Below are 24,803 nucleotides of genomic sequence, written 5' to 3' on the forward strand. Positions count from 1 at the left end.
TGTCTGGAAAACAGAAAGCTTACGGAAGATTTGACTACAATTTTTAAAAGTTTCTATTTCAAACTTAGCAGAACCACAGGTCACATTAAGGGGTAGGAGACACTCTTTCACAAGAGGACAAATGGAATGGGTGGCCAATCCATGCAGGTACCGGCTGAAAACTATGTTGGCCTGAGCCCTGTCGGACATCAATGAAATCAGATACAAGTCCCCTCGGGTCAAAACGAAATCAGAGGTTCTGTTAGTATGACTGTCCCATTATGGACAGATAATCACAAAGAAATAAACTTACTTTAGCTTGCAATTACTACTGTGTGGAGATTATTTATTGACTTTTACCCCAATATGCATGAACAGAAAGCAATCATTCATAAAGTAATTCTTTAAACAGCACTGTACACTGTTCTGGTTGTATTAGCTCTTTCATTAATCATGGCATCAAATGCATACTAAAATTATTCTACTGTGCATTTAATACATATGCATGGTTAGCATCAATTACATCTCAAAATATTATATAAAAGACACATGAAAGATTCGGTTGTCAAGTCAGTCATCACAAACATGAATAAATAATTCTTAGGTCAACTTACCGTAGTTAAAAAATAAATAATAATTATCTGAAGATATATTAAATTCATTTACTTGTACAAGCTGCGCAGCCAAACGATATAAAAAATAACAGTGAAATGAATGAACTAGAGGCCAATATAAAGGTGTTGCACACGCCAGTGTACAAACTGCTTTTACCAAAACATAACGCGGATGTAACACAGGGTGTTCAGAGGCTTCGTCCTGTTTTTAGGTAGCTTTGGTAATTCAAATGCATTCTTATTAAGTGAATATGTGAATCCGGATGGCAACAAACACCCTATCTGTACAGTTGAAGTTGTCCGCAATATCAGACACATTTCTAATGGTTGTATCACTGACCACGATATAGTATCAAATTATATTCGATGGAGTTCTGTGAGAAATTCATGAATATTTTCCTGATAGAAATACGTGCATAGATAGCAATGATGTGAACTGGTATAACGTCAGTTTTTGCTACCTCATCAAAATGTGCTACCAGTACCAAAACGTGACGTTTATACATGTCATATTTTGCTACCTTGTACAAATCTGGTACCTATACCAAAATTATATCTGCAGCTATAAACTTTATTTTTGGTATAGTTAATATAATCTAACAATTCATTTTGGTGGTTATATAGAGTTTTAAAAAAGTTAAAAAAGAAAATTCTAAAAAGTATATAGCGGAACTAAAATGATGTAATCTAATTCAGGATTTCCCAATCCTGGTCCTGGGAAACCCTGAATTAGTGTCTGGTGGTTTTCATTCCAACTCAGTTCACAATTACTTAATTGAACCCTTAATTGAACTATTCACTAGCTTAAATTAGACTTTTTTTTAATAGTTTTCAGCTTTTAAACAGTTGGAGATTTCAAGTTAACTATACAATTTTATAAGTAACTTGAAATCAGAAACTTTTTAGGAGCTGAAAACAATTAAAAAGGTCTAATTAAGCACATTATTAGTTCAATTAAGGGTTTGAACTTGACCAATATCACCTGAGCAAGGTGACCCTTATCTACTGCAGAGAACTCAGTTTTGAGGATGGTACCGACAGCTTGGACTCCTTGCTAACTCCCCAGGTGTATCCAAAACGCAGGCCTTTAAAAGCAAGAGAGGTTATTATTTTAAAGGCACTATAGCTCCCTGGATATGTGCCCTACCCATATACTGTACCATAGGAATGAGAAGTATTGTTTTATATTTAATTTCAGATAGATTAAGGATTTATATTCTGTGAAAGTAATCCTTTAAGGAGGTAAGTCTCCATGAAATGAAGACTGGAACACAGTGGAACATGAATATAGGCCATTACACGGCAAAACAATAAAGAGACTTGACATCAGAACAACACTTTCAACAGCAGTTTAACACGATCACACATTAAACAGTAAAGCAGTACAAACAAAATCAATAGCTGGTGGGTTTAGAAGACCTAGCACAGAAACAGTTCTTTATTGTTTTATAAAATAAAACACTTGTCGTGATCACTGAGACACAAACTTTTGTCAGATATTTATTTATAGGTCTGTTGAACTACAGAGGGGGAACGGTTTCAAAGAAAGTTCAGATGCAAAGGGTATGGATTTTTGTGTTACACTATTTTTTTTTCAGACAACTAGCATGCATCTAAATCTTTGTATTTGCTTTTAAAAAGGCCCAAAATGATAATGAAATCACTAGAATTACAACAGTTTTGGCTTTCATGAAGAGCGAAAGGAAAGTTTTACAGTATACATTTACTGTATTTCAAGTTGGTGAGTTTGATGTTGTAGTTTTAATAATTAACTGTACTCTTTGCTGAAGTTGTTCATGTTTCAATCAACCCAACAGCGTACAACATGAAGGGTGGCATGGATAGACAATTCAGCTGCCTAGTAAAGAGGTACAATCGGGCAACAATTTAACAACAGGAGTCTGCTGAATGTTGCGTTCAAGTAAGGTCGGTCTGAACTACTGAAAAAAGACTCTTGCCAAACTGATCTGGATAGTAACTAATAATTTGCACAGTTCAGATTTTCCCAGTGTGTTCTCTTGCACGGTAGCATTTTCAGTGGTGACACATCCACTAAAAGTTTTGCAACCAATGCACTGAAAATAAGAAAATGAATTTTATATACAATAGAAAAACACGACTGTACAAGCTTTGGAAGGGGAATAAAATACAACACAGTTCAAAAGGGACAATAGGCCAACAGCTGAAAGTATAAAAATAAAATAAACTTTATAATTGGCGAGCTGAAGTATAAAAAACGTAGTTTGTACAAACATAAGTTTGTCAAGTAATTTCTATGAACTACACGATATCCTAATTTTCAGTCAATACATTTAATACAATTTCAACTTTGCTTTTTTTTTTAACCAACAGATAAAAAGGCAAGTAACAAATGAACTACTGACTACATTAACATTCTTGAAGTTATTAAAGGTAGACAACATTATGGCTGGCATGTGTACGCTATTTATAAATCCCTATGATTTATATCTAATATAATACGTCTGAATTACAATTGGCTTTTTAAGTATAAAACCTTTGGGGAAAGAGATCTTCAGGGTTTCATTTTATCATGAATACTGCCCCTTGAGCAGGCAGACTAGTTTTTATAATCTGTAGAAAGAGGATATTAATGTGTATGCTGGAACTTCAATAGTAAATCAAAGGGCTTACAGCTGTGTTTCTACATCAAGAGGTAAAATTGGAGAGAGGAGTTAGTTTCTGTTATTATTATTATTATTATTATTATTTTTTACAGAATGAGTCATGCTTGCTTGAAATCAATTTCAGTGCAGTAGATGTTTCTACTGTTGGCACCTGTAGGTCCACTTAAGCCACTGATCAATAACATGTTGAAGGGTGTCTGGAGTAATATTAGTACTTTCAGCCTCCGAAACAAAGGGACTAAGCGATAGTGCACAGTTTGTTACTCCATTAAAAGCTTATTGACAGAATCTTACCATTCAAGGTGCATCATTTTGCGCTATTTTTATTTTTTAAGGATTTAATTGTATACATGGCACTGCCATGGCCAACTGGTGCTATTTCTGACCACCCCTGCTGCGTGTACAGCACATCGTAAGTCCGTATGAGATGACATACAGCACTGTATGAATTTCAAATCTATGCGGAAGTCACCTGGCTCAATATTTAGTATTCAGCAACCTTATCTCCATTTTTCCAGATGTCAAATTGATGTACAATATAACCTTGAAACTCTGGTATCTCCTCAAAGGTTATTTTCATGCATAGGCTTTAGTGGAAACAACACTTCTTTTGTGTATCATTGTGTATATTTTCTGTTCCATTTTTTATTTCAGGGGATATGTACTTCAGAACATGCCAGGCATACACAAAGGATTCCAACGCATTGGGTTCTTCACTATTTTTTGAAGGTTTGAAAAAACCTGTGACCACGCAATAGATAATGCAGGATATTGAGTTTCGTCTCTTCAGGCAATGCATGAACAGCTAGTGCTAGCAAGTTGAAGTAGATTCCAGAAGTCTCTGCCGAACTTTTTTGTCTTCTTTCTCTTTTCTGTCATTTTTCACACCGTCTTCCAACGATTCATTTGAAAGGTCTGTGGGGAATACATTTGAAGAAAACATTTACAAAAAAATCACATTTAAAATCCCAGAGTTGCTTTCAGCAAATTTGTTTTTAATAAAACCTTTAATTGTCCTAATTTGTTTGTGATGTTTCCAACCATTTTCTTTGTGGTTATTATTACAATTATATTCTCTTTTAAGGTATTTTGACCTGAATTCAAGAGCAGCTCTTCAGCTCCAGTTGCCAGATTATCTTTCGCCACAGAATATAGAGCAAAGTGTCTGTTTAGTTGTAACAGCCAGTGGCATCTAGTGAACAGGCATTGTGTACTGTGTGCAGATCTAGCCCGTGTTAGATATGTTGAGCCAAATCACCTTAACACACAGTCTATCTTACAGGCCTATACTGTAGAATTAAACACCATATTGGAGTAGATGCAAAACAAAGCACACAGAACAAATAGGAACATCACAATGAGGTTAGTGTACAGTGAATATGGAAATGTAATCTGATGCCACTTAATATAAAAATCAAACAGCATTTTGAGCCAATTCCGGGCTTTGTTGTGGAAGTCACACTTGAATTGACCTTAGTTTGTCTAGTTAACCTGGAATTTCCCGAAACTGATATACAAATCGGTGTCTTCTTTCTTCATCTTTCCATCCAAACAATTAGAACTACACTTTCGTACTCATGTATAGTCTCGCTATTTTCACAAAGCCAGTGCTGGCTATGTATGTCTCTCCAACTGCTGGCCTATATATGGCCACTCAATGGTATTTGAAACAAACCTGCCATCTTGGGAAATGCAATTTGCCTTTGGTACATCTTGACTTGGCAGCAAGAATGAACACGTCTAAAGAAATTGGAGCCTTTTAAAATGATGGAGCTGAGAAAGAGCAGAGGACAGAGGGTTCTCCTGGCAACTACTGACAAAAGAGTTCTCATCATATTACTTTGTGATTAATAGTACCGTCAGGCAAAGTATTAGCAGCAGAAATAAAGGATCAGAAACCTGTCTCAAAGCACCAGACAGGGAAGAAGACTTCTTTTAAAAGCAGTGCAATCAGTAAAGCCATTATGACCATCATGATTAGTCATGCTGCAAATGCAGTTCATTGTCCGTTCTCTTTCCCTTATTTGCTTGATTAAATATTACTTTCCAAGTCCATTACTAGATGCAATGCACTTTAACAAACCATGCCAGCACTCAAAAGACAGAAGCAGCATTGATGATGTTTATGAATATTAACAAGCACCAGTACATTAGCATAATTTGAACACTGATTGAACAGTCTGGAATTAAAAATTAGCCATAGACCACTTTCACTTTTTTATGAGGGTGCATCATTAATCCAGTGGGCTCCTGTGGCCACTTAGGTTTGCCCTTAAATCCTGTCTGACTGTAATCATTTGCTTTGGGAAACTTCTGATCTTTTTGATCCGCCATGATCATTATTGTTATTATTTATTTCTTAGCTGACGCCCTTATCCAGGGCGACTTACAATTGTTACAAGATATCACATTATTTTTACATACAATTACCCATTTATACAATTGTTTTTTTTTACTGGAGCAATCTAGGTAAAGTATCTTGCTCAAGGGTACAGCAGCAGTGTCCCCCACCTGGGATTGAACCCACGACCTTCCGGTCAAGAGTCCAGAGCCCTAACCACTACTCCACACTGCTGCCCCTGATGGAAAAATCACAGAAAAAACGTATTTGAAAGATTTAAGGTCCACATCTGGCTTGAATAATGACATTTTTGGAAAACTATGTTTTTTCTGTTAATTGATACAATATGCCCCGCCTAGAAAATAATAATCTGATGACTGTCAGTATCTCCTTTATGTAGCGTTATAAGTAAAACTTTGGTAGGCTGGCTTTAACTTTAATGTTAAAAGCTGAATACATTTAGTTGATACATCATTAGGTAATCTAACTTTTTTTTTTTTATATCATATTATTCAGTGACAACTGCAAAAACAGTGAAATGACAATTTCTTAAATCAGTGTGCTCTGCTGTGTCGTTTCTCAGGCAATGAAAGTGTGGGCAAGTATGAGTCATTTATTCTGCATGTTAAATGACAGCTGACAACCAGACTGCAGGAGCTACAGTACAGCAATTTCAGCATGGCATCAAATACCAGTAATAGGATGAGGCATATCTTTTTAGTATGGTTTTCAATTGTGTAACCCATCAATAGAAATGGGATGATTTCACTTGGAATGACCTGCACACTAACTTGCCTCAGGAATAGTTCCCTTTCTTCGTTCCACCTTGTCACATATAATGAAAGAGAAGCTATTTTGTAGTTGCCTTGTGCTGTGCTCAGCTGCGGTCTGGTGAACTGATTTTCTAGAATAGTATTTCTTTAGATAAAACACAAGAAAGTTGTACATTTTCCCTTAATTAACACTCATTCACATTTTATCTCCCTTTTTTCCCCACCACCAGCCAGCTCTGTGCAATTATTGTACTCATATACTGTAGTAAAGTCAAAATGGACTAGTTATTGATGAAAAACATGAAATACTAAACTAGTCCTGGCACCAAATGAAAAATTCACTGGACAAGGGCTGAGTAGAGGAATAGACCACATGAAATGATAATAGAAGACATGTGCTTATAAGTTAGAAAAGAGCAAGGAGATTCCCCTTAGCTCACGGAGAGCCGCCCTCACAGAGGTGAGACCGGCAGTCTCCAAGGCTGGGAAGAAACCGATACATCCCCCAAGGGGGATCTAGAGGAGAGAAATGGGAAGAAGACAGTGATAGATAAATTTGGCCAGGGGTCCCCCTTGACTCCCGGATACCTTTCCTCGCGGAGGACGAATCCAGCGGTGGCTGGGCTTCTAAGGGTGGGAAGTGAGCGTCACACCCCAAGGGGGAGACCGTTACAGAGGGTGCAGTTACAGAGGTGGAGCAGACGAACAGAAGAGGAAATGTATTGGAGGAGGAGGGGAGGATGGTTGAAAACAAAAGAAAATGCAAGACAGAGAGCAAACTCAAGGCTTGGGGTTTAAATAGGGGATTAGCAGGTGCTATTGGAAGGAAGGAAGTAGGGGGAGGAGCGCTCATTCATGCCCCCCAAATAACACACAAGTTTACAAGATACAAAAAAATCATCTGGCAGAATGAATGCAGCATATATAGTTTGGTATATCTGTAATAGATCAGGGTTTTGAGTTTTAGGGTGGTGGTAATAAAGTTGCCCCTGTTAGCATTGATATAAACCCCAATATGATGCAGCCACAATTCACAGTCAGGTGTTAAATGGGTACACACATCCATACCTGTACATGCAAACATTTACAGCTTCTGGTTTCTCTTCAGTTAGGATATGTAACCCTATTTCTGAAATGCATAGCTTTTTTGAGTTACTATTCAATATATTGTATTTGCTTAAATACAAAAAAAGGGGAAAAAAGAAAAAACAAAATCGCCTACTACTGTAATTGTGCTATTTGGATTTCATTGTATTTATACATTTTAGTGTATATTATACAGGGGGGTTAATCAGTGCTATCATTTCTACAAAGAAGTGTAATCAGGACCCAGGTCTTACCTTTTAGCTCAGTGGCACTGTTTCTGGGCTCCACCTCAGTTTTGTTGTGCTGCAGGAGTTTTCCGTCCACAGTGTCCGTCTTGACCTGGCCCAGGTTCCTCAGGAGGCACATGGCGTCGAAGCCTTCTTCCCCGTTAACCTGGAGGTGCTCCAGCACCTTGAGACACTTGTAGGATTTCAGCTCACTGAGGTTCTCCTCCAAGAAGAGCAAGTAGAGGCTCAGGTCGTCATAGAACCTAGAGCCAAATTCCAACACTCCGAAGGTTGGCAGGATTTGATAGGCCTTGAGGAAATCTGAGCTTTGCCTTATCGGCACCAGGATTGTGTAGATTACCACGGGCGCCAGCAGAGTGTAGACTATTAAGTTAACATAGCTAAGCAGCTGAAAGACTCCAACCGCTATGAGTTTGCATTGAAAAAACTGGGGAATGTCTGTTTGGTTTTTTAAGATTCCAGTTCGAATGCTGCACTTAAACTCATCGGTAATGGCCGCCAGGTTGATGTAATATCCCAAGTAGATGCAAGCGAATAGAAGTATGATGAAAGTTACGATTCGGCAGATGAGGTACTTGATAATCAGGTTTTTGGTAGATTTCTTTGTCTTTAGGTACTGTTCCACTAACGGATACCTAAAGCAGCCTTCAGTCAAGTCCCATAAACTAAGAAAAATATAAAAATGATGTTTTTATTTATTTGACAAGATATACATGGTGACAGCAGCACATACAGAACATTAAAAGGCATTTACGTATTAATTTAAGGAAACAGAACATTTCTGAATATATAGCCAACAGACACACGGTTGGTAAAAGATTTCTTTTTTTATTTGAGATTTTTATAAGACATTACTAAAGACATTGTGTACGATTCATTACAACACCCTAAACCTAGCCACGGTCTGAACCTAAACCTAATAACCTCATAAAAAGTTACTTCCTTTTTTTGTTGTTGCTGTAATGTACAGTTCGGACAGCTGACCCAGTCTCCCATAGCACTGTTTGAACCCATTTTCTTGCAGTTTTGTGGTGATTACATTGATATTGTGGTGTTATAATTTTAGGTGCCCAGTTTAACTGCTGAAACTGGACTAATTGTGACTACAAAGAGTAGGGCTGGGGATTTTCTAGATAATTGATTATAAAAACATGAAAGTAATTCATTTGATTGACCTGATTAAGTATTGCAGCACTAGATGAGAGATCCTACAAAATAAGGTGTGGTATGTTCTCTGTAAGGAGGGTATCGTGAATTCTTGTGTTTGTATACTAATGAAATACTGGTTCTCACCCCCCTCACCTTGTGCGTGTGTCCCCGGCTGCAGAGTCAAGCTTCCCGTTGCTGGTGAAGCTCTTGGCCAGCTTGATGGATCGGTTGTAGGACCTGTCCAGCTCCTCCATGATGAAGGCGAGGTCCGAGTACAGGTGCGGCGCCGCAGTGAAGCGCCAGAACAGGGACGGAATGTACATCAGAATCGCCACCAGCAACAGGATGTAGGGGAAAAACTAGAGAGTGGGGGAAAAAACAAACAAAAGAAAAGTCTATTTTAATGAATCTAAACATCTGTGGATCTAAACCCAGCTGCTGTTTTCCCCCAGGGTCCATTTACTGACATGCTGACCCAGGTTTTAAAATCCAGTTTCTACACGTCTTATTAGCATGAGCAATACTACCACTGGGCCCCCTTCTATTCTGTTGAAGATCTTTTTGTTCTCTGCTCCCATTTTATTCTTTAATTTGGACAATGCTGTTAATTTAAATGTTGCTGCTGCATCCTGTCATGTTAACAACGATTAACACACACACACACCTAAAACCCCACAGTTTATTATACAATTTTTTGCAATAAAAATGTTAATACAAATGTCCCTCTGGGGTAAGCCACTCATTTACAAGCAAGTGGGAGGAGTCATCTGTCACACAGATCATGCATATACACAGCATAATATATTGTAGATCCAGCCACAGATACACCACACATCTATAAGTGACTCATCGTCACAAAATGAGTCAGATGTTGCAATTACTCAACCACAGCCTGAATACATGTCATATTTCTCTACAGGACTCCTACAGTCATGTTTAAGAATAACTCACCATTTATCTGTCAATAAGCACTATCTAAAGGTGTTGAGGACAATATGACTACATCCGATAGTTCAAGTATTCTTTAGTCACTGTTCTCCACAGTGCAGTATCTGCATGCAGTATATAACTTTACTGTAAAAATAGGTATTATTGAAAGAGAAAATGATACAGTAGGTATCAAATCTTAACAAAGCTCTGGAAAATTATAAAAAAAACAAAAAACAAAAACACCTGAAGGGATATAAAAAAATAATCTTAAAAATGTATATAAAAAAAGAAATCCTTAAACTCCCTGTGTTGTAGATCTAAAGCAACTGACAGGGAAATGAAACCCCCACACATTTTGTTACTCAGCAACTACCCAGCTTGCTTTGCATTACATTTTAAAAATGTATTTTAGTAAGATATGCATATGTTCCATGTCAAGTTCCAATGTCATTAAGCAATATGAAAAGGCTACAGTTGTCTGTTAAAACAATTAGATGGCAACTTGCTACCTAAATGGCTACAAAAAGGATCATATATGCCACAAAATAATCCTGTGAAGTACAGCACTCCTGTACCTAAATCTACTATCTGTCAACTCAATGACGACATTTGGTACAGATCTGTTTTTAATGAGAAAACTACAGAAATAAGGTCAAACAGTGATACCTAGTGGAGAAAACGACATATGACATGCTTTGTAAATGTAAGAATAGCACAGATGTGTATTTTATATATAAAACTTTGTATTTTATTGTACTGGCTTTCTAAAATTAGATTTTTATGTTTTAATCAAAAAACAGCAGCTCCTCTTCTTGGCTCTCTTCCTGCTACCATGCTCTGAAATACCCCATTTCATTACAATTGAATACAGTAAGTGCTTCTCTAGAGACATGTAAAACATGTAAGTGTGCCATACAGACAGCCTCTGCACACACCAAGACTATACCCTCAAAAACTTTAGAAAGTTAATCACGTTTGACAAGCGCTTCTCTAGATACTGTTAAAGTGTAAGTATGACATACATACAGACAGACAGACACACAGCCTTTACTGATCCCTATTCTCTGATACAGGTACTATACTTCTACATAACCTGTGCTAAAAAATGTCTTTGCCAAGTGTTATCCCCATTACTTGAGAACCATTTAAAAGGTCAATTTCTGCCAAAGAACACAGGTTGACAACCTCATGGTATTTACTTACCTGCTGCCTTTATACTATTCATTCTAAAGGGGAAAAAACAACCTGGTAAGGTCTCACATTTAGCAAAAAAATAACAATGTACAACACGCCCCTTGAATTTATAATTTAACATTTTTACATTAAAAAAAGCACAAGAGTATGCCAAATGCACCAGATCCGCTTTCACTATTTGAAGTGTAAATGGTTCCCAAAGAGAAAATGTAAAGTAAAATACTTACATCTTAAAACTTTGTAAGAGTTTGTATTACTACTCTTTAATCATTAAACAGTTTTACAGGTCTTCCCTTGTTATACCAGCAAGTGCCAGACAAGGATGATACAGCGAGGGTGGCAATATAACAAGCGTCATTAAGAAGTCAATAAACAGAGAAAGCTACAATCACAATGTTTCATTGTTCAGCACTATGCTAGTGTGTTCTTTACAGAAAGAATGACGACAAGGTTAAAGACCGACAGCATTTGCTAGAAGTATGAAAGTAAAGTGCGGGAGACTGCATGTATCTACATTTTATTATTATTTGTTTATTTAGCAGACGCCTTTACCCAAGGCAACTTACAGAGACTAGGGTGTGTGAACTATGCATCAGCTGCAGAGTCACTTACAATTACGGCTCACCCGAAAGACGGAGCACAAGGAGGTTAAGTGACTTGCTCAGGGTCACACAATGAGTCAGTGGCTGAGGTGGGATTTAAACCGGGGACCTCCCGGTTAGAAGCCCATTTCTTTAACCACTGGACCACACAGCCTCCATTTGCCCGGTTAGGTGCATTGGCAGACGGCAGGTTGCAGTACAAAGGAAACTTATACTGTGTTAGTGTCTACTGTAGCAGGCACCATAGTTGTAATATTGGGGTCTATTTTAATGATCTCAGCAGTTAAATATGGACATCCTTTAACTCTACATTAATCACAATGACATGCATGCAGGTAGTTTAATTTCTGCTTTACTGCTTAATAACATTATCAGTAAAGACAGCAGTAGAGCAGGGTTATGATGTGTAATACTGTATGGCTGCATTAAAATGAAAGGCCTCCAATCATCATGTTACACATTTATAACACTTTTTTGTATGCATTGAATAAGATCAGATGGATTTCTTGGGAGGAAACACATTTTGCAGGCAGGATCTTCATCACAGAGCGGACTTGTGTACAAGAGAGTGCTTTTTTGTTGTTTGACCTTCAGATTTCAGTCGTCACCGCCGGTCTCAAGTGCTCTCATCTGTGCTTCTAACTGGAAAATCCTGATGCCAGCTTTTAGCACATTAAAGATCAGACACAACCAACATAATAAACTCACATGGGATTGCATGCTGAAGAAGTCAAATTCAAGCACTACTGAAACAAAAGTTACCTCATTAGATTAATTGGGCACAGGATCAAAAAATTGGGTGGTAGGCCAGAAATAAAGGGGTACTTTCCACTGGAAAGCTTAAATAACTAGGAGAACATAAGTGTGCTTTTAGCCCTCTTTGAAACATGGCAGTGTTGGCCTGCGCTTGTGGGTGTCTAGACTCTGCTGCTCTATGCAGGAATGTTCTGGTGCTCAATTTTGGAAAGTCCCAGATTTCCAGTACTTATAATAAGGCAATTGGATTAGGATCACATGCACAGGGCTGGGGGTGTTGAGATCAAGTACAGTAAAAAAAAGACTTACTTTCACATCATTTTATCCCTGTCAACATTTGATACTGCGACTCATGTTTGTTTGAGCGGAAACAGATCTTTTAATAGTAAACATGAGGGATCAACCACATGATATATATATTTTTTTTACAGAATATTTTTTTTTTAAAACATATAGGTTAAAGGGTTTTATGAAACAGTGAGAAAAAACAGCACTCTTTTTTGTATTGTGTGTATATTATATTTAATTTTACTTTTTTTATGTACAATTTTTATCTAGCAATTACAGTGTATAACACTCTGCTGTTGCTTGGTAATCCTGGCAGAACTCTGCTTGTTAGAGGATTGAGTGTATGGTGCAGATGCAGCTGCTTCCATCAAGACCAGATTTAATTTGAAAACTGAAGGAACGCTTATGGCATTCGCAGTGTCTAGAGACCCTTTTGAATGGTCATGCGTTCTTTGTGTTACTATCATTTGCAGAAAGCACTCCGCTCCTAGTTCACTTTGCTTTGAAAAAGAGTCTGTGTGTAAAACTCTCAAACTTCACAAACACTTGACAAGAAAGTGTGCCGAGAATGTACAGTGTGCTGAAACTGCATACAGCTTCACCAGACGGGCATATTTGGCAACTGTAAGAAACTTTCCGAAAAAGTCAAACCCACATGAACTACACATTATATCAAGTCCCAAAAAGGGCAGAGGACTCATTACTTCATGCAGGTACAGCCGAACATGGTCTGTCTTTACTTACCCCAAAATAACATTTAGTGAAAGTTGCTGACTGGGAGATTTTACAGGAACAGAGCCCAGACTCAATGCAGTGGTCTTCTGTTTCACAATATAAAGATTCACAAATCTGGTTTCATCACGCTGACAGCAAACTTGACCACAGTGCTATATATGCTGCTCCCCTTGCTGAAATGTATAAACAACATGAGCAGAGACAAAAGAGCCTACAGTACCTTATGCAGCCAGAGGGGAACCCTTTCAGAGTCGTTCTGCGACAGGTGGTGTTTCTGCACCGTGGCCCAGCAGAAGGAATCCACAAAGGCAGCCTGTCGCCAGGAGAACGAGCTTGGAGAGAAGCAGCTGATCTGGGTGCCTGGGGACACAAACAATCATATTAACTTTCCCTTTTTCTTCAGGCAAAAAACCAAACAAGTACTTTGGTAACATAATCCCCTGAAACGGTAAATATTAATAAATTAGAGCCATCAGAAAAACAGAAGAAAAAACACTTCCATGAACTACAGTCTCATGGTCAGTAGATACTGTAAGCATGATATATGGACAGACATGTCCTCATCCAATACTGTATATCCCCACATTCTGATACTGTCTTGTGCATAAGAATATCCTTACCAAATGTCATCCCAATTGGGTAAACAATAATCTAGGTTTAAAAATGTAAGTGTGACATGCAGACTGATGGACAGGTGCCTCCATATATTCAGAGGTTCTGGTACTCTTACAAAAAGTTTCAACATATCAATTCATTTTTCAAGATCTTATAAATCGTGTGTGGAAACACTAGGCACTGACTAAATGTTGCCAGAGACACTGTAGGCAACCCATGTTGGGAAAACATACTGTATATCTTTTTCAAGGCTTGTTTTACAAATTCACACAACCATAAAAACACCTAACAAAATAATTGTAACAACAATTAACAACAAACCAATGGTTTATTTCCTATAACTGCATGTAGAAGTACAATACATCACAGGTATTGGTCACTGAGATACTGGAGTACAGAGGTTCATCCACAAACAGGAACACAACTCTAAATTGAGAAACCATTTCTTGTTAAGAAGTTGTAAAGGAATGAAACCATAGTCCCTGCAGAGTTATGGCACAGGTCCCATTAAAACTCCTGATTTACAAGACTATACATGCATGTCCGTCTTTTAAACAAAGGTACATATGCATCCCCACCTCACTTTACAAAACTGAAAGCAATTCTTGAATACCCTGAAATGTCACAATTGCATACATTTGTGATGTCAGATCATGCAGAAGTCACTTGATTTTGTAAACATGAACCACAGAATAAAGCAGCAAAAACCAAGTGAACAGAGCCCTTTGTGCCTGTGTGAGGTCACCATGCAGAACAAACAGATCCAGTATATGGATTCTGTCTCTGTGGCAGCCCTGTGTCATTCAGCAGCAACCTGCCACAGAGAACACTGTTGTTAACCAGCCATTATCACAACAACAGCCTGGGTTACATCTGCACAGCAGTCCTCACACTACAAGGTTATTGTGTATCATGGGGAGAGCATTTCAGAGCCTAGGTGCCTGACTGCAAAAGGCCCTATCACCCATAGAATAGAGCCTGGTTTTGAGGACACTTAAAAACCCAGAGGCCGCAGTTACAGTACACACAGGAATGTAACTAGTTAATAGGTCTGAAATGGAACTTGGAGCCACACCAAGGCCTTATAATGTCAACAGCAACACTAAAATCAACCCTACTCTTAACAGGCAGCCAATGCAATGATGCCAGAGCAGGTGTTATATATTCACAGGAATTAGCTCTAATTAAGACCAAAGCATTGCAGTAGTTGAGATGAGACAAACACACGCACTAGCTTCTCCGCATCAGGTAAAGAAAGAATAGATCACAGTCGGGCAATGTTAAGTACTGTAGCTGGAAAAATGACACCTTGGTGGCATGAGGCTCAGAGGTTAGACTAGGGTCAAAAATAACACCAAGATGTCTAACTTCAGAGCTACACCTAATTTAAGCCCATCAATAACCATGCTGAAGCTGTCAAGTTTGCACAATTGATTCAGAGCCAAACAACATCACCTCTGTCTTCTCACAATTCAACTGCATTTGAATTCTGTTGCAGCTAGAATTTAACTTCTGCTAAGCAGAAAGATATAGTAAAGATAGGAAATAAATCCACCCATGATACATTTTCTGGGGAAAAAGAAAAACCCACACACACAACAATCAATGCAAAAACACTCTGGGCTGTATTTTGAAGTGTAAAGAGTCTGAGAGGAATTAAACAATTGTTACAGTATATAACAGCCAATAGCACCTGAGCTAGTCACACCCTGGAATGGGATCCCCTTTTAAACAGTACATGTTTTGCATGCAGTTGAACTGCATTGCACTGCTCTTCTACCTGAACTGTCACACCCATTTCTGGTTTGGCATGATTCAAATGCAACATAATGCACAGTATGCTATGAGGCGCCGTTAGGGACATAATTCAAACTGACACCTCATACACTACACACTGAAATCTCATACACTAGCTACATGGTGAAATCTCATACACTACTCTGTGAAATCGCATAGGCCACTAACATTTTTTTCCAGGTCTTTAGCCATTGATGATTTAAAGAGACACTATACACTGAAATCGCATACACTATATACTGAAATTGCCTGCAGTACACACTGTAAACTCATACACTACACACTGAAATTGCCTGCAGTACACAATGTAAACTCAAACACTACACACTGAAATTGCATACACTATACAGTGAAATCACATGCACTACAAAGTGAAACTACATATACAGTACACCCTCGCTAGAACGCCCTTCATTATAACGAACCTTCAGCTATAATGAACCTGACCCCTGGACCCCAAATAAAAATATATAAAAAAGATAATATAAGCACACACTGTCAACATCCCGGTCTGTATGCATGGGATGCCACTTCCGGGGTGAAATCAGCTCTATTTTTTTTAATAAAAAGCGCACACTGTGTAACTATGCATCTGAAACAAAAATTATTTAATGAATAGGATAAAGGAAAGGCAGAATACTACATAAGTGAAATGAACAGGGACATGTAATACTACTATTATTCACAATCTCATCTCATTAACTTACTCCAACAGTTTGTCGTTCATTTTTATTGTCCTTTTCGCTATAACGAACCCCTCGATAGAACAAACAAAAGGCTTGGACCCTGACAGGTTTGTTATAGCGAGGGTGTACTGTACTACATAATTAAAAAAGATTACTTTCTTTCTTTATTTATTTATTTATTTATTTATTTATTTATTCTTTTTTTTTTTTTTTTTAAACAGCAGACACACAAGCACAGACAAAAAGAGAATTAAATTTGTGAACACAAAAGTGCTATAAGGAATCGTGACCCTATAAATCAACAGTAACAAGACATTTTACTCCAATGGGACATGACAGCTGCTCCGTTACATTGTTGGTTATTAAAATATTACATTACTGGGTGCCTGGTTGTTTTGCTATATTCCTGTATATGAACCTACACAACTGAGTAAAACCAAGCACCCCAAAGTAGGTTTTAGAAGCAGGTTCAGCACTATTTGGCCTGCTGAATAACACAGTGTTGTAACCTCTAAAAATACCTTTGGGGATATAAACAATAAAAACTGTAAACAAGGTCTCTTTCAGATAAAGTACGACTTTTTTTTAAAGCTACAGTATATATACAAATTACACAGAAACTGTGTAGGCAATGTTCTATCCCTTGTTCTTGAGTATTTTGCTGCCATCAAGCGATGGCCTAACAATTACTGTACTGCACAACAATGCTAGCATTTAAAATGTCTTGCCCTCGCAAACATTTCATGTTTTACAGTATATGTTTTGCGGCTCTCGGCCATATGGAAATTTTGGTACTGTGGCTTTCGTGTCCATTTTAGCTGTTGTTTTCACGGTAGCAGACAGAATCACGTGACACACACCAGTGCTCTGATTGGTTATTGCCTGGAACCTGTTGCCTGGAGTAGGGTTGCTGTCCGCCTGTCCAATCGCGTTGCCAGACGGTTGCCAGAACGTTTACAATACGTTGTCAGGGCTGTTACACGGGGCAATCCTCATAGGATTTGGTCACAGGCGATGAAAGTTGCTAGTATTATCTCGTTTAACAAGGGCTTAACAGTGCCTCATCGTATGCTGAGGACTCTAGAAATGAAGTGCAATTTTCTGTGATGTCACAAGTGCAATTTTGTTTTATGTAAATTCTTCCCAGCTGGGTTTGTAAAAAAAAAAAAAAAAAAGTGTGTGCATGTTTAAAGCATTGAAAACCAGCAGACAGAATGTTACTAGCATACTATTCTAGATTGTTTGTCATACTGTGGACTAAATAATAAGCAGCTGACTCCCACTCTCCCCTCAATAGAGCATGTTTTTCATTATTTTCTTATTCCACTTTATAGCACCAACTCTACGTTTTAGTTTTTCTTCAGTTGTTTTTAATTTGTAGGGTTACAATTTAGTGGCGTTGTCCCCTTTGCTTTCAGAATTTATCCAGCTACCTTTCTGTATCAGTGTTGTTACTGTCTTTTCAATGTGACACTAATGCTGTGATACCAACCACTTGATACAAACCATCTGATACAAGGAAACTGCTGATGGTTATCTCAATGCCGATATCTTTAACCACAATCTGGCACTTCCCAGAAGGATCCAATTAAATCTCCTCATGCTCAAAATTGTTTTCAAAATTGTATTCAGCAGTACACAGGGGCTTTCAAAACACGTGGGTACTGCACCTTTTTCTTGGTAAAGAAAAAGGTAGCAATCTTTGGGATCTGGCTATTTAAAAGAGACTGGCTATGTGGTCCAGTGGTTAAAGAAACGGGCTTGTAACCAGGAGGTCCCCGCTTCAAATCCCACCTCAGCCACTGACTCATTGTGTGACCCTGAGCAAGTCACTTAACCTCCTTGTGCTCCGTCTTTCGGGTGAGATGTAATTGTAAGTGACTCTGCAGCTGATACATAGTTCACACACCTTAGTCTCTATAAGTCGCCTTGGATAAAGGCATCTGCTAAATAAACAAATAATAAAAATAATACCACCACTAAAGAAAAATGGGTGTGGTTTTCATGTTTTAGGTTGCTGTCGTTAACCTAATTTAAGTCTGAATGCGCTGGTGCAGTGTCCACATTATCACATATCACTGTCTGCAGTGCCAGTCTTTGTTGTGCCTTATAATTTAAATGCAGATTCCTGTGTGCCTGGGTGTAATAAGTGGGGGTGCTGCAGTTCTTTTGTTGTCTGCAAAAAGAGGATACATTATTCATGCTGCTCTGTGGCGAGCACAAGGACTCCCTGTGGGCCTCCATCTCCTTTAGACTTTCCAGGCAACTCATGTAGAACAAAATAGAGCACTTTAATTAGGATCGCATCTTCTTACACTGAAGAAGGCACAGCCTGAAACGTTAGTCCACATGCCTTAAATCTGAGGTCGAGTTCAGCAGAACATCATCAGGGAATCTCTCTGGTTGCAACAATCACCATTCCTCTTATTATAAAATCCAGCTGTTTCTTATTCTCGAAGAGTATATTACATCAACCTCGTGGTTTCTTTTAGGGTTTTTTTGGTGTAGTTTTAGTGTTTTTGAATATATGGATGCACATATATTGTTTTTAAATGACCTTTTCTCTAAAAGTTCAAGTTAATGGCACAGTATTTACAGTTTATAAAGTACACTTTGTTGCTTTCCTGGATAACCACTTAAATTAATTATACGCGGGTATCTATGGGATGGATTTTATAGACTTTTTTTTTTTTTTTTTTTTTTTTTTTACCAGCGAGTATATGGGGGAGGGGAATTAATTTGCTTTATAGGTGTTAAAGGTTGCTTGATTCCACCATGGGCAAAAGTGCTATACCATTAGAAACAAAATAACACAGTAAATATATATATATGGTTTCATTTCGTTCTCCAATTTTTGTTTTATTTTTTTTACGGTTAATTCATCAATGGAACGCAGCTACAGACTGGTAAGCATTTGTCACACAAGAACATTCATTCAGTGACAGTTAACTTCACGGAAGGTTTACTTGGTAAGCTCATGCATGTGTAATACTACACCAGCTACAGAAGAACAAAGCGTTTTTTTTTTGTTTTTTTTTTTTAGCTTAGTAATAATCTGTCTGAATTTTACAATGCAGTTCAGTGTAGTCACTTAGGCTGCATAACGTATTGACATGACAAAGGCGCGGTGATTCCTATCAAAAACACACCCACCATTCAAACTGTTTTACGTACATACACTTTCAACTGACTACTGTATTAATGCATTTGTGGGATTTACTACTCCGTTTATATACTTCTTTATGAAGCAAACATCTTATGATAATCTAGTCTTTACGCCTGCTTCCAGTACTTACCTACAGATACCTCCTGAGCAAATGCAAGTGAAATCAACAACAAAGGCAGTCCCACGGAGATGCAAGTGACAATTTTATCCACGGCAAGTTCCAGTCGGACCCCTTTGTATTTAGACTCCGATGGTTCTTTAAGCAGAAAATCGGAAAACACATACTCCGTGGCTACGTGTGCAATGGCCATAGTGACACCAAGTATATCTTCTGGACCAAAGAAGGAGATCGCGGTTTCAAATTTAACTCACAGGGCTGTCGATTCAACAGTCATTGCGGGAGAACAACAAATATCCAGTGTCCCTGGTCGCGTGCACTACGACTACTACAATAGTCAACTCATTCTGTCATTTGATGGCTTTAAGTTGATTACACAACACCAGGCTTACAACACGGAGGACGTACTTTGTATCTGCTGCTGTCCCCCGACGCCGAGATTTTTTTTTTTTTTTTACACCCTACTTCTCTTCCGGAAAGCCAACACTTTTTAAAGGTGGTTTGGAATACATGGAACAAATTAACTTTCAAAGTGGTATTATTTCAACAATTATTTGTTTTTGAGTTTTAATAAAACACTACAATTCTTGAAAACCCACTTGCACCGCTAAAGGTTTATTTATCTAAAATGCAATCGCATTGTCGATCGTTACTTGTTTTTGCAACCTTAAAACTTAGGACCTGAAGAATCTGAAAGTAAATTCTCCAGAAGCAGCTACTTCACAGAAGTTATGCATTGATGTACAAGATGCTTAAAGTTCTGAATGTACTGTAGGCTCGCAATTAATACAATTTCATATTTAGTACAATGATAGTTTAGGGTTTACAAAATAGGTCAAATTACTAAAAAAAATTATAAAACAGTCAATTATAATTATAAAAGATAATGATAACAGACAGAAATATATCATATTAATTTAACAGGACAAACTGATAAACGTGTTTTACATACAGTACATATTTAATATCGAGAGGAATCCCTTATTTACATTTCCTTTCCCGTGCAATTTCGTTTCGTTTTTGTTTAACTGGAGTCTCTACATTTAAAGTAAACTATTTCAAAGTTTAACAATGATTTCTTTTTCCAGTATTCGTAACCTGCACAAAAGATATCACGACCAATCACAGTAAACCTGGGGTAGGTGACAGCACGTCCACAATGTCATCATGTCACGTGGCTGTACATGCTTCTCTACATGTAAAGCCACGCATGGAGCAAGCGCTGTGAGTCAGCAAAAATGCTTTAAAATATAGGGAATTACGTTTTGCATGCATTTTTGGTTTATTAATTAAGTGATTAATTAATCACTGTATTAATAATAGGAGTATAACTGTGTAAACACGTATGTAAATATCTGTGCACACCTCTGATGTTTGTAAACCATATCACAGATCAGCTGATGCAATAAATCATACGTTTTTTTATTGGGTGTACAGCAAAAATAATGCATTTTTACAATATTCACTTTTTTATATTAAACTGATTTTACTGTAGCTTATTTAACCCTTTAATTGTCAAAACTTTATAATACACATTTGCAATAATGTTTATATAACCCCAAAATCAAATCAAATCAAAACAAAAAGTTTCAAATGATTTGCTCTTTTAGTTATGGAGGTCCGTCCTATAGTCATGCGGCAACATTGCCAGGTAGGGGAAAGATATACCGCACGTTTGGTCACTTGGCAAATGTCATAAAACGGATCTAATTCTCGCTCTGTACTGTAACTGTTCAGATGACCTTCAATCTTCATTTTACTAATAATTGCCGATATTTACAAGCCGCAATGTAACCCTATAGCTACCAATAGTTGAACTAAGTTGCTAAGTAGCCATATGACTGCAGAATACTTTTCATGGCATGCTTAACCTTCAACATTTTCCTCACAGATATGTCCTTTCTCAAATGTAACAAAGCTTTATTCCAAATATTTTAGAGGAAGAGTCAAAATAGACATTTAAATTTAAACAATGCTTAGGGAAATAGCTTAGTGTGTCTGACTCGAAGTTTAAAAAATAGAAACTGTTCACCAAAAAGAAATGGCATGAAATAAACCTCAATATGGGCCAGCAGGTAGAGCTGTTCAGTCTCATTGTCTTTTCCTCTCCTGAAGCATGGCTGTTTCAGGGTGTGTCCTGTACACAGTCTCCTGTTTTTAGGTTCATATGGTGTTTTTCTGATCAAGAAAAATATACACACAAAGCTGTGGTACTTGTTTAATTATAGTTCCACCTAATGCCCTATAGTAAAACTAGCAAATAAAGCTAGTGTTCCACATTCATGTTCAGTTTTATACTACAATATTATTCCTGGGTGACTGTTTACAACCTTGTTCTGCAGTTTACCCTTCTATGTGTTACTTTATCAGAGACCTGGGCCCAGCCCAGCCCAGCCCAGCCCAGCCCAGCCCAGCCCCCCTCCCCAAAGATATAGTAGTTTCTGCTGCAGCCACACAACCTCCCCCCCTATTTCACAGGTTGTCATTCTGTGGAATACAAAGGCATGCTCCTGCAACTACTTTTATGCTGACTGGCAGTGTTACTAATATTCACCTTGTTTAGATAATTAAACTAGACACAAATATTATTATTATTTATTTCTCAGCAGACACCCTTATCCAGAGCAACTTACAATTGTTACAAGATATCGCATTATTTTTACATACAATTACCCATTTATACAGTTGGGTTTTTACTGGAGCAATCTAGGTAAAGTACCTTGCTCAAGGGTACAGCAGCAGTGTCCCACACCTGGGATTGAACCCACAACCCTCTTGTCAAGAGTCCAAAGCCCAAACCACTACTCCACACTGCTGACCCCAAATATATGTTATAACACTCAAACACGCTGACACAGGTTAATATATATATTTTTTTTTTAAAAATGGCTTAAATGAAATACAAATTCTGAATATTTGGAGGGGAACTTTTTTATTATAAAAATACCATTCACTTTTGTGGTATGATACTATATTAACATCATTATGCATTTATTACAACAACAAAAAAAGTTTAAAAAATGATGTTAAATTGAGAAACCATTTCTTGTTAAGAAGTTGTAAAGGAATGAAACCATAGTCCCTGCAGAGTTATGGCACAGGTCCCATTAAAACTCCTGATTTACAAGACTATACATGCATGTCCGTCTTTTAAACAAAGGTACATATGCATCCCCACCTCACTTTACAAAACTGAAAGCAATTCTTGAATACCCTGAAATGTCACAATTGCATACATTTGTGATGTCAGATCATGCAGAAGTCACTTGATTTTGTAAACATGAACCACAGAATAAAGCAGCAAAAACCAAGTGAACAGAGCCCTTTGTGCCTGTGTGAGGTCACCATGCAGAACAAACAGATCCAGTATATGGATTCTGTCTCTGTGGCAGCCCTGTGTCATTCAGCAGCAACCTGCCACAGAGAACACTGTTGTTAACCAGCCATTATCACAACAACAGCCTGGGTTACATCTGCACAGCAGTCCTCACACTACAAGGTTATTGTGTATCATGGGGAGAGCATTTCAGAGCCTAGGTGCCTGACTGCAAAAGGCCCTATCACCCATAGAATAGAGCCTGGTTTTGAGGACACTTAAAAACCCAGAGGCCGCAGTTACAGTACACACAGGAATGTAACTAGTTAATAGGTCTGAAATGGAACTTGGAGCCACACCAAGGCCTTATAATGTCAACAGCAACACTAAAATCAACCCTACTCTTAACAGGCAGCCAATGCAATGATGCCAGAGCAGGTGTTATATATTCACAGGAATTAGCTCTAATTAAGACCAAAGCATTGCAGTAGTTGAGATGAGACAAACACACGCACTAGCTTCTCCGCATCAGGTAAAGAAAGAATAGATCACAGTCGGGCAATGTTAAGTACTGTAGCTGGAAAAATGACACCTTGGTGGCATGAGGCTCAGAGGTTAGACTAGGGTCAAAAATAACACCAAGATGTCTAACTTCAGAGCTACACCTAATTTAAGCCCATCAATAACCATGCTGAAGCTGTCAAGTTTGCACAATTGATTCAGAGCCAAACAACATCACCTCTGTCTTCTCACAATTCAACTGCATTTGAATTCTGTTGCAGCTAGAATTTAACTTCTGCTAAGCAGAAAGATATAGTAAAGATAGGAAATAAATCCACCCATGATACATTTTCTGGGGAAAAAGAAAAACCCACACACACAACAATCAATGCAAAAACACTCTGGGCTGTATTTTGAAGTGTAAAGAGTCTGAGAGGAATTAAACAATTGTTACAGTATATAACAGCCAATAGCACCTGAGCTAGTCACACCCTGGAATGGGATCCCCTTTTAAACAGTACATGTTTTGCATGCAGTTGAACTGCATTGCACTGCTCTTCTACCTGAACTGTCACACCCATTTCTGGTTTGGCATGATTCAAATGCAACATAATGCACAGTATGCTATGAGGCGCCGTTAGGGACATAATTCAAACTGACACCTCATACACTACACACTGAAATCTCATACACTAGCTACATGGTGAAATCTCATACACTACTCTGTGAAATCGCATAGGCCACTAACATTTTTTTCCAGGTCTTTAGCCATTGATGATTTAAAGAGACACTATACACTGAAATCGCATACACTATATACTGAAATTGCCTGCAGTACACACTGTAAACTCATACACTACACACTGAAATTGCCTGCAGTACACAATGTAAACTCAAACACTACACACTGAAATTGCATACACTATACAGTGAAATCACATGCACTACAAAGTGAAACTACATATACAGTACACCCTCGCTAGAACGCCCTTCATTATAACGAACCTTCAGCTATAATGAACCTGACCCCTGGACCCCAAATAAAAATATATAAAAAAGATAATATAAGCACACACTGTCAACATCCCGGTCTGTATGCATGGGATGCCACTTCCGGGGTGAAATCAGCTCTATTTTTTTTAATAAAAAGCGCACACTGTGTAACTATGCATCTGAAACAAAAATTATTTAATGAATAGGATAAAGGAAAGGCAGAATACTACATAAGTGAAATGAACAGGGACATGTAATACTACTATTATTC

At 37.9% G+C, this 24,803-nt stretch overlaps 1 protein-coding gene across 1 annotated transcript; it reads right to left on the reverse strand.

Annotated features, from left to right (window-relative positions):
• Positions 1 to 1,055: 1,055 nt before the first annotated feature.
• LOC117405958 (pannexin-1) lies at positions 1,056 to 20,181 on the reverse strand. Its single transcript, XM_034009532.3, has 5 exons — positions 19,735 to 20,181; positions 13,561 to 13,700; positions 8,989 to 9,194; positions 7,693 to 8,351; positions 1,056 to 4,153 (listed from the first exon to the last, which is right to left on the reverse strand). Exons 1-5 carry the CDS (start codon positions 19,913 to 19,915, stop codon positions 4,050 to 4,052), a joined length of 1,290 nt encoding a protein of 429 aa, XP_033865423.3. The 5' UTR covers positions 19,916 to 20,181; the 3' UTR covers positions 1,056 to 4,049.
• Between the last annotated feature and the right edge of the window lie 4,622 nt (positions 20,182 to 24,803).

The sequence above is a fragment of the Acipenser ruthenus genome, chromosome 8 (genome assembly GCF_902713425.1).
Source record: "Acipenser ruthenus chromosome 8, fAciRut3.2 maternal haplotype, whole genome shotgun sequence".
Classification (NCBI taxonomy): Eukaryota; Metazoa; Chordata; class Actinopteri; order Acipenseriformes; family Acipenseridae; genus Acipenser; species Acipenser ruthenus.

Excerpts from the sequence above, each read along its gene's own strand:
- LOC117405958 (XM_034009532.3), bottom strand. The coding sequence starts at position 19,915 with ATGGCCATTGCACACGTAGCCACGGAGTATGTGTTTTCCGATTTTCTG. Across the intron at positions 9,195-13,560 it reads TTCCCCTCTGGCTGCATAAG|TTTTTCCCCTACATCCTGTT; the intron begins GTACTGTAGGCT and ends CCCACTCTCTAG. Across the intron at positions 8,352-8,988 it reads GCCGGGGACACACGCACAAG|TTTATGGGACTTGACTGAAG; the intron begins GTGAGGGGGGTG and ends TATTTTTCTTAG.